This window comes from Palaemon carinicauda, chromosome 16, assembly GCF_036898095.1.
Source record: "Palaemon carinicauda isolate YSFRI2023 chromosome 16, ASM3689809v2, whole genome shotgun sequence".
Lineage (NCBI taxonomy): Eukaryota > Metazoa > Arthropoda > Malacostraca > Decapoda > Palaemonidae > Palaemon > Palaemon carinicauda.
The window spans coordinates 5,157,604-5,168,224 of NC_090740.1; the positions used below are offsets into that span (position 1 = coordinate 5,157,604).

The 10,621-nt window shown below is 43.9% G+C and overlaps 1 protein-coding gene across 1 annotated transcript in view; it reads right to left on the reverse strand.

Annotated features, from left to right (window-relative positions):
- Nucleotides 1-10,621, reverse strand: part of LOC137655640 (superkiller complex protein 3) — an 88,012-nt gene that overhangs the window by 77,002 nt on the left and 389 nt on the right. The window contains exon 2 of the mRNA XM_068389565.1: nt 7,051-7,138. Within this exon, the coding sequence (XP_068245666.1) occupies nt 7,051-7,134 (84 nt within the window). The 5' untranslated portion in view covers nt 7,135-7,138. The remainder of the gene's footprint in view (nt 1-7,050; nt 7,139-10,621) is intronic.

A 10,621-nucleotide genomic window follows, 5' to 3' on the forward strand; every position in this document is an offset into this window, starting at 1 on the left:
ATACGCCAGCGATCGCTATACAGGTGGGGGTGTACAACAACAGCGCCATCTGTCGAGTAGGTACTCAGGTACTTCTTGTCAACAAGAACCAATTTTCTCCTCGGTCCACTGGGTCTCTATGGGGAGGAAGGGAGGGTCCTTAAATTCATGATCATCGGGTAAGTATATTCAAAAATTTATTTTACTAAGGAAAATAAAATTTTTCAATATTAATCTTACCCGATGATCATGTAGCTGATTCACACCCAGGGGGGTGGGTGGAGACCAGCATACATGTTAACATTAGAAGCTAAGTATCCCGTATTTCATTTTAGCAGTTATTCAAAATAACAAACATAAAATAAATAAGTACCTGGTAAGGAAGTCGACTTGAACCATTACTCTGCCTTTTTAAGTACGTCTTCCTTACTGAGCCTAGCGATCCTCTTAGGATGCTGAGCGACTCCTAGGTGCTGAAGTATGAAGGGCTGCAACCCATACTAAAGGACCTCATCACAACCTCTAATCTAGGCGCTTCTCAAGAAAGAATTTGACCACCCGCCAAATCAACCAGGATGCGGAAGGCTTCTTAGCCTTCCGTACAACCCAAAAACAACAATAAAAAGCATTTCAAGAGAAAGATTAAAAAAGGTTATGGGATTATGGGAATGTAGTGGTTGAGCCCTCACCTACTACTGCACTCGCTGCTACGAATGGTCCCAGGGTGTAGCAGTTCTCGTAAAGAGACTGGACATCTTTAAGGTAAAATGATGCGAACACTGACTTGCTTCTCCAATAGGTTGCATCCATTACACTCTGCAGAGAACGGTTCTGTTTGAAGGCCACTGAAGTAGCGACAGCTCTAACTTCATGTGTCCTTACCTTCAGCAAAGCATGGTCTTCTTCCTTCAGATGAGAATGGGCCTCTCTAATCAAAAGCCTGATGTAATAAGAAACTGCGTTCTTAGACATCGGTAAAGCAGGTTTCTTAATAGAACACCATAAAGCTTCTGATTGTCCTCGTAATGGCTTTGTACGTCTTAAATAGTACTTAAGAGCTCTTACTGGGCATAGTACTCTCTCTTGTTCGTTACCAACCAAGTTGGACAGGCTTGGGATCTCGAACGACTTGGGCCAAGGACGAGAAGGAAGCTCGTTTTTAGCTAAAAAACCAAGCTGTAAGGAACATGTAGCCGTTTCAGATGTAAAACCTATGTTCCTGCTGAAGGCGTGAATCTCACTGACTCTTTTAGCTGTTGCTAAGCAAACGAGGAAAAGAGTCTTTAATGTGAGATCCTTAAAAGAGGCTGATTGAAGCGGTTCGAACCTTGCTGACATCAGGAACCTTAAAACCACGTCTAGGTTCCAGCCTGGTGTGGCTAACCGACGCTCCTTTGAGGTCTCAAAAGACTTAAGGAGGTCCTGCAGATCTTTGTTGGTGGAAAGATCTAAGCCTCTGTGGCGGAAGACTACTGCCAACATGCTTCTGTAACCTTTGATCGTAGGAGTTGATAGGGATCTTACATTCCTTAGATGTAAAAGGAAGTCAGCTATCTGCGTTACAGAGGTACTGGTTGAGGAAACTGAATTCGCCTTGCACCAGCTTCGGAAGACTTCCCATTTTGACTGGTAGACCTTGAGAGTGGATGTCCTCCTTGCTCTGGCAATCGCTCTGGCTGCCTCCTTCGAAAAGCCTCTAGCTCTTGAGAGTCTTTCGATAGTCTGAAGGCAGTCAGACGAAGAGCGTGGAGGCTTGGGTGTACCTTCTTTACGTGCGGCTGACGCAGAAGGTCCACTCTTAGAGGAAGAGTCCTGGGAACGTCCACTAGCCATTGCAGTACCTCGGTGAACCATTCTCTCGCGGGCCAGAGGGGAGCAACCAACGTCAACCGTGTCCCTTCGTGAGAGGCGAACTTCTGCAGTACCTTGTTGACAATCTTGAACGGAGGGAACGCATACAGGTCTAGATGGGACCAATCCAGAAGAAAGGCATCTACGTGAACTGCTGCTGGGTCTGGAATCGGTGAGCAATAATTCGGGAGCCTCTTGGTCATCGAGGTAGCGAACAGATCTATGGTGGGCTGACCCCACAGGGCCCATAGTCTGCTGCAAACATTCTTGTGAAGGGTCCACTCTGTGGGGATGACCTGACCCTTCCGGCTGAGGCGATCTGCCATGACATTCATGTCGCCTTGAATGAACCTCGTTACCAGCGAAATCTTTCGATCTCTTGACCAGGTGAGGAGGTCCCTTGCGATCTCGAACAACTTCCTCGAATGAGTCCCTCCTTGCTTGGAGATGTACGCCAAGGCTGTAGTGTTGTCGGAGTTCACCTCCACCACCTTGCCTAGAAGGAGGGACTTGAAGTTTCTCAAGGCCAGATGAACTGCCAATAGCTCCTTGCAGTTGATGTGAAGTGTTCTTTGCTCCGGATTCCACGTGCCCGAGCATTCCCGTCCGTCCAGTGTCGCACCCCAGCCCGTGTCCGATGCGTCCGAGAAGAGAAGGTGGTCGGGGGTCTGAACAGCCAATGGTAGACCTTCCTTGAGAAGAATGCTGTTCTTCCACCACGTCAGCGCAGACCTCATCTCTTCGGATATAGGAACTGAGACCGCTTCTAGCGTCATGTCCTTTCTCCAGTGAGCAGCTAGATGATACTGAAGGGGGCGGAGGTGGAGTCTCCCTAACGCGATGAACTGGGCCAGCGATGAAAGTGTCCCTGTTAGACTCATCCACTGCCTGACTGAACATCGGTTCCTTCTCAGCATGCTCTGGATGCATTCTTGGGCTTGACTGATTCGGGGGGCCGACGGAAAAGCCCGAAAAGCTCGACTCTGAATCTCCATACCTAGATAGACAATGGTTTGGGATGGGACGAGTTGGGACTTCTCTATATTGACCAGGAGACCCAATTCCTTGGTCAGATCCATAGTCCATCTGAGATTCTCCAGACAGCGACGACTTGACGGAGCTCTTAAAAGCCAGTCGTCCAAATAGAGGGAGGCTCTGATGTCTGCCAAGTGAAGGAATTTGGCAATATTCCTCATCAGTTTGGTAAACACAAGAGGTGCCGTGCTTAGGCCAAAGCACAGGGCTTGGAACTGGTAAACGACCTTTCCAAAGACGAACCTTAGGAAAGGTTGGGAGTCTGGATGGACGGGGACATGAAAGTACGCGTCTTTTAGATCCAACGAGACCATCCAGTCTTCCTTCCTGACCGATGCTAGCACCGACTTCGTCGTCTCCATGGTGAACGTCTGCTTGGTGACAAAAGCATTGAGAGCACTGACGTCCAGCACCGGTCTCCAGCCTCCTGTCTTCTTCGCTACCAGGAAGAGACGGTTGTAGAAGCCCGGGGATTGATGGTCCCGGACTATGACTACCGCTCCCTTTTGTAGCAAGAGAGACACCTCTTGCTGCAAAGCTAGCCTCTTGTCCTCCTCCTTGTAGTTGGGAGAGAGGTTGATGGGAGTAGTTGCTAGAGGGGGATTGCGCCAGAACGGAATCCTGTACCCCTCTCTTAGCAACTTCACAGACTGAGCGTCTGCACCTCTGCTCTCCCAAGCCTGCCAGTAGTTCTTGAGCCTGGCTCCCACTGCTGTCTGGAGAGGTAGGCAGTCAGATTCTGCCTTTTGAGGACTTGGAACCCTTTCTCTTTTTGCCACGATGACTGTCGGCACGGGTACCTCCTCTGCTGGAGGTTCTGCCACGAAAGGGCGGGATGAACCTAGACGCTGGTGTGTCCATCCTAGGTCTAGGCACGGAAGGTAAAGCTGTGACTTTACGTGCGGAAGACGCCACCAGGTCATGGGTATCCTTCTGGATCAACGAGGCAGCAATCCCCTTGATCAGCTCTTCCGGAAAGAGACACTTGGAAAGCGGAGCAAACATCAACTCCGACTTCTGGCATGGTGTGATCCCCGCAGACAAGAAGGAGCAAAGGTGATCTCTCTTCTTAAGCACTCCAGACACGTACGAAGCCGCAAGCTCACCAGACCCATCCCGAATGGCTTTGTCCATGCTAGACATGATAAGCATGGCAGAGTCCTTATCCGAAGGGGAGGTCTTTCTGCTTAACGCTCCCAAACACCAGTCGAAGAAGTTGAAGATCTCAAAAGCACGAAAAACTCCCTTCAACAGATGGTCCATGTCAGAAAAGGACCAGCAAATCTTAGAGCGTCTCATAGCCAGCCTGCGGGGAGAGTCAACCAGACTTGAGAAGTCGCCCTGGGCAGAGGCAGGAACTCCCAAGCCGGGTTCCTCTCCCGTGGCATACCAGACGCTAGATTTGGAAGCAAGCTTGGTAGGCGGAAAGATGAAGGCAGTCTTCCCCAGTTGCTTCTTGGACTGCAACCACTCTCCCAGTACCCTCAAAGCTCTCTTGGATGAGCGCGCGAGTACGAGTTTCGTAAAGGCAGGAGCTGCTGACTGCATGCCTAAAGCGAACTCGGAGGGAGGTGAGCGCGGGGTTGCAGACACAAACTGTTCCGGATACAATTCCCTAAACAGGGCAAGGACTTTCCTAAAGTCTAAGGAGGGAGGCGTAGACTTGGGTTCTTCTATGTCGGAGTGCGGATCGTCCAAATGCGCAGCTTCGTCGTCATCAGATACTCCATCATCCGAAAGCTGAGGAGGAAGTGGCAAAGGTGGAGCAGAAAGCTGAACGGCTGAATCCGGCAGCACGGGTGCATGCGTAGCTGCACTGGATCCAACATCATGCCGCTGCTGGTCAGTCTGCGAGCTGGCAACAACAAAAGCGGAGTGCTGGTGCGTGGGAGGGACTGCCGTGGGTTGCGGAGACTGCCGCATTGCGTCAAAACACGGCAGCTTGACAGCACCTTTCCACTGCTGATGCAGTAGCTCACGCATGTCAACGGAGGGTGCCGCATGAACATGCGTCTGGCAGGGTCGACTGCGCATCGGTGGTGGAGCTCTCACAGGTGGAGTGTGGGAGCAGGCAGCCGCAGTATCTGCTGAGCGCACAACCGTGGCAGGCTGTAGGTTAACAGGTGCAGTGTCAACCTTCTCAGCACGATACTCCTGCATGAAGGAAGCAAGCTGAGACTGCATAGTCTGCAGCATGGACCACTTAGGGTCTACCGTGGTTGGTGCGGCAACAGACGGAGTGATTGCCTGCTGCGGAACCACTCTACCTCTCTTGGGAGGTGTGCAGTCTTCGGAAGACTGCGGCGAGTCCGAACTGACCCAGTGGCTACACCTGGGCCGTTGGACTCGCTCGGAAGGGACCTTGCGCTTGAGAGGTCGTGAGACCTTGGTCCAACGTTTCTTCCTAGAAACTTCTTCCACAGACGAGGAATGAATGGGCTCACTCGTCTGTTTGTGGATGGGACGATCTCTGACAGATACGTCCGCAACCACTGAGGGTACATCCGTACGCTGATCAAGGCCTGTCGAACCCTTTGGTCCTTCGACATTGCTTCTCCCCTGGGCTTGGGAGCTTGCAAGAGGTCCCGGACTGGGAGGACGACTGGCACGAACAGATGCACCCTCATGCGCAACACTGACACTGACACTTCTCACCGCACTTGCACTCACTACACTTCCCACTGCACTTTTCGCTTTCAACTCTTTGACATCGGCCAAAAGTTGATTCCGGTCATTAGCTAATGACTCCACTCTGTCACCAAGAGCCTGAATGGCACGCATCATGTCCGCCATGGAGGGTTGAGCACTAGTAGCAGGGTCGGGAGTCACCACTACAGGGGAAGGAATAGGTTGAGGGGCATGGGGAGAGGAAAAATCAAACGAGCGAGAAGAACTCCTCCTGATCCTATCCTTCTCTAGCCTACGTGCATTCTTTAGGAATTCATTAAAATCGAATTCCGAAAGCCCAGCGCATTCCTCACATCGATCTTCCAATTGACAGGATTTACCCCTACAATTGGAACAAACGGTGTGAGGATCTATAGAGGCCTTCGGAAGACGCCTAGAACAGTCCCTAGCGCTACACTGCCTGTACTTAGGGACTTGAGAATGGTCAGACATCTTGAATTCTTGAATTAGCCAAGGGGGGGAATCCAAAATCTAGCAAAGTTCATCAACAATTAATCCAAATCTAATCAAAAAGCTTGATAAGCTAATGATAATAGTTCCTGAATAGCGAAAGCTAAAATCTAGAGCGAATACATCACCAAATGCGTGAAAACAACTCCAGAAACAACAGCGTATCCAAGTAGGTCTTGCCGGTGGCACGACAGAGGAAAAATTGGTTCTTGTTGACAAGAAGTACCTGAGTACCTACTCGACAGATGGCGCTGTTGTTGTACACCCCCACCTGTATAGCGATCGCTGGCGTATCCCGACCTTAGGTTTTTTCTGTCGGGCAACAGAGTTGACAGCTACATGATCATCGGGTAAGATTAATATTGAAAACATACAAACCAGTCCATAAATACTAGAGTAATTAGAATATTCTTTGGTGCAATCTGGAAACAGTTGATGAAAACTTGGTAAAAAAAGTACAGTAGTAACTGTTGGGCGGTAAGAGAGTGGTTTGGGACTGCCCACTCTCATGACGTATGCAATTCCCTTTTCCATTCAGCCATGAGACATAGAAGGGTCATTTCAGTGTTTATAAGACTGTTGAGAGAGGACCTGAAACATCGCCTGTTCCAATCATCATCACACAAATGAGTGCAATAAGATCTCATGTCCTGGCAGGTAACTACGGACACCAACTTCATAAACTATATAAGCCGATTTTTAGCTATGCTGGTAACGAAGTTTTGTTTTCGTGTAGGAAATGGCCGGAGAAAAATTAAAAGCTTATGTAAAAAAGAGTGGGTGGTACCCCACCACTCTCCCACCTGCCAATAACGACCAACCTATCACTAAGTTTGAACAACCGTTTCACGTTCAATCTGAAGAATACTCTTATATCAAAGGCTTATATTCAAATACTAATTACTGTACAGTACATTACACAAACCTGCCTAAAAAGAAACTCGATAAAAAACTTGATATAACTTATGAAAAATTGTATCATGAAACCAAATACTGTACTGTACGTATATAAATATTCCCTTCTGGTAAAACAAAGGGAAACTCTACCTTACAATGCTTCATAACTGATTCAAAGTCATTATCTTTCATAGCCTTTTTAGCTTCCTTGAGAGCAGCTTTGACTTCCGCCATTGTTCTGAAACAAGAGAAAAAATTAAGCTTTCTAAATAATAATGATAAGTAATTCAAAGCATGACTGTAAGTACATCAAGGACAGTCTCATCAACATCCAGATCTTTGCATATTTGCTTTAGAGAAACACTGATTGTAGTTCATTGGGACAGGCATAAACTTTCTTGTTACTTTTCAAATAAGAAGGTTGCTGTTTATCTTGGTCTGAAATACAGCAATATAAGACTAGTTTTACGATTTAAGGAATGCGACTTAGCGTAACGATGCCAGGATTGAAGCTGGTTGGGAAGCAAACACAGGGTTGAGACTTAGTCTTAAGGTAAGCTAAGGGTATGGCAGTCTAAGGGAGGAACGCAGGGGGCCATGGCCGCCCAGTAGGTAAGTAGGTAATGATACGGCTCCCTCAGGTTAGGTTAGGTGGGGGAACCTTAGGTTAGGTGATGTTCTTGTGTTTTTTCCCTTTTACTTTTAAAGTGTAGTTTTTCAGTCATAGTTTTGACATTTTACACCTGGTCTGTCTCAACAAACTACAAAGGCTCCCACATACGATTTTTTTTTTCATAAATTACACCAAAATCGTCATGTTGAAAAATTCTTTTAAGATTTTTGATGATCATCAATCCTGGGGAAATGATTTAACGTAATAAATATTTTAAGCAATTTGTATTTTACCTAGATATGCAAACCAGATTCCTTTAAATAGTATGAGGTTTTCAGCGGGAGCTGGAACAGTTGTTGAATTTGTTAATGAAGTATAATAGTTAATGACAGGTGATGAGGTCAATTAAAGTTTTCTCACCAAAATACAAATCTCGTTTCAAAAAACTTTAGGCATTATAAAAAATGTTCTATAGTTAAAATAGTCTCTGACTAGTTCATTTTTCTTTTGCCTACACATATATACTAAATAGTCTGGCCTATTCTTTCCAAATTCTCCTCTGTCCTCTTACAGCTGACAACCCTGAGATTACCAAACAATTCTTCTTCGCTGAAGGTGGTTAACTACTGCGCTGTCAATTGTTCAGTGGCCACTTTCCTCTTGGTAAGGGTAGAAGATACTCTTTAGTTATGGTAAGCAGCTCTTCTAGGTGAAGGACACTCCAAAATCAAACCATTGTTCTCTAGTCTTGGGTAGTGCCATAGCCTCTGTACCATGGTTCCCTTGCCTGAGGGCACAAATGGGAACACTATTTTATCTTATTTCTCTTCCTCTTGTTTTTTTTAAGTTTTTATATTTCATATTTTTATGAAAATCATTTTATTCTTGTTACTGTTCTTAAAATATTTCATTTTAACTGTTCATTACTTTCTTATAGTTTATTTATTTCCTTTCCTCACTGGACTATTTTTTCTCTGTTGGAGCCCTTAGGCCTATAGCATCCTGTTTTTCCAACAAAGATTATGGGTAATCTAGTAATAATAATAATAATAATAATAATAATAATAATAATCATCATCATCATAATAATAACAATAACAACACGGGAGCTTTCATAGTTTGTTGGGAGTTTAAAATCCACATTTTACAAAGGAAACAGACATAAGAACACCAACTACCCTAAGGTTCCCCACCTAACCTAACGCAGGACAAATATCCTTACCTACTTACTTACTGGGGAGTCTACGCCTGACTGCGACCCATCCCTTAGACTAACGTATTCTTAGCTTACCATGGCCAACGCATTACATTCGGTAAAATTATGGTTACAGATTGAACAACATTTTGAACAGGAAAATAGTTTTTCCTGTAGTAAATAACGTGCTTTCACAGAATTTGACCTTCATTTCGACAACAAATAAACCTGTTAGAGTCTAACAGTGCTTCCCAACCCTGGGGTAAATTACCCCAGTGGGGTAATGGACCCCTATTTTTGGGGTAATCAAGATGTTCTGAAATTGGGTTATTCACATTCCCATAATTATTGCCATAATTCATACACAAAATCTCCATTAAAATGGAAAAGTTTGCATTTGTTTTGGATCCTTGACTATAAGCAGCCAATAGCGGGCTACATGATCCATACAGATCATCTGGTGGCTGCAAAAAAAAAAAAAAAAATCCGATGTTACCGAGTATATGTTCAATGGGGTAATTGAGTAGTTGGAAATAAAATTTTAGGGTAATCATCTAAAAAAAGGTTGGGAAACACTATGTTAGACCTTCTAAGAATGGGGATATTTTTTAGGTATCTTATGGTTTTTATCCGCAGTACGCTTGCTTTGCTCACGAAAAAAGAAAAACATCAAGCTCATGTGTATTGGCAAGCGGTACATGCTGACCTGCGCACACTAACCCATTGATTACTATTTCTTGGGTAATTAAATTTTCATTTGCAGTGAAAATAAGTGTAATTTTCGAAGAAAATGACATCATTCCATAGGAACCACCTGTTTTTAGTAGAAAAGCTTTTTACGTCCGTAACTACAATAAAACCCTTAAAATTCAACTACATTTATATAAATGAACCACATACCTTGCCAATGGATTGTGCTTATTATTTCTGACCAGTAATATTGCTGTATATAACTTTTGATGGTGTTTCCCAACCCCCAAAATCTAGTTTCCCACTGGGATCCCGTGAAATTATTGGTTTTACTATAGTTACTGACGGGAAATGCTTGTAGAAATAGATAAAAGACAATGGGTAGGCTCAATATATATTTCATGTGTTTGACAGGAAATTAAAGTATATTTCCCATATAATGTACCGGAAAATACTAGGACATTAAAGTGATATATTTACCATATAATATACCAAACAGTAGGAAATTAAAGTATAATATATTTACCATATAATGTACCAGAAAATATTAGGAAATTAAAGTATGACATTTCCCTTACAATGTACCCTATAATACAAGGAAATTAAAGTATGATATATTTACCATATGTACCAGATAATGCTAGGAAATTAAAGTATGATATATTTACCATACAATGTACTGGATAATGCTGGGAAACTTAAGTATGATACATTTACCATAAAATGTACCGGATAATACTAGGAAATTAAAGTATGATATATTTACCATATAATGTACCGAACACTAGGAAACTAAAGTACATATTTACCATACAATACACGGGACAATACTAGGAAATTAAAGTATGATATATTTATCATACAATGTACCGGATAATATTAGGAAATCAAAGTATGATATATTTACCATACAATATACCGGATAATGCTAGGCAACCAAAGTATGATATATTTACCATACAATGAACCTGATAATGCTAGGAAATTAAAGTATGATGTATTTACCATACAATGTACCGATAATACTATGAAATCAAAGTATGATATACTTACCATATAATACTAGGAAATCAAAATATGATATATTTAGCATTCAATGTACCAGATAATACAAGGAAAATAATTATGATATACTTACCATTCAATGTAACGAATAATACTAGGAAATTAACTTGTGATATACTTAAAATTCAATGTGCCGGATAATACTAGGACCTTAAAGT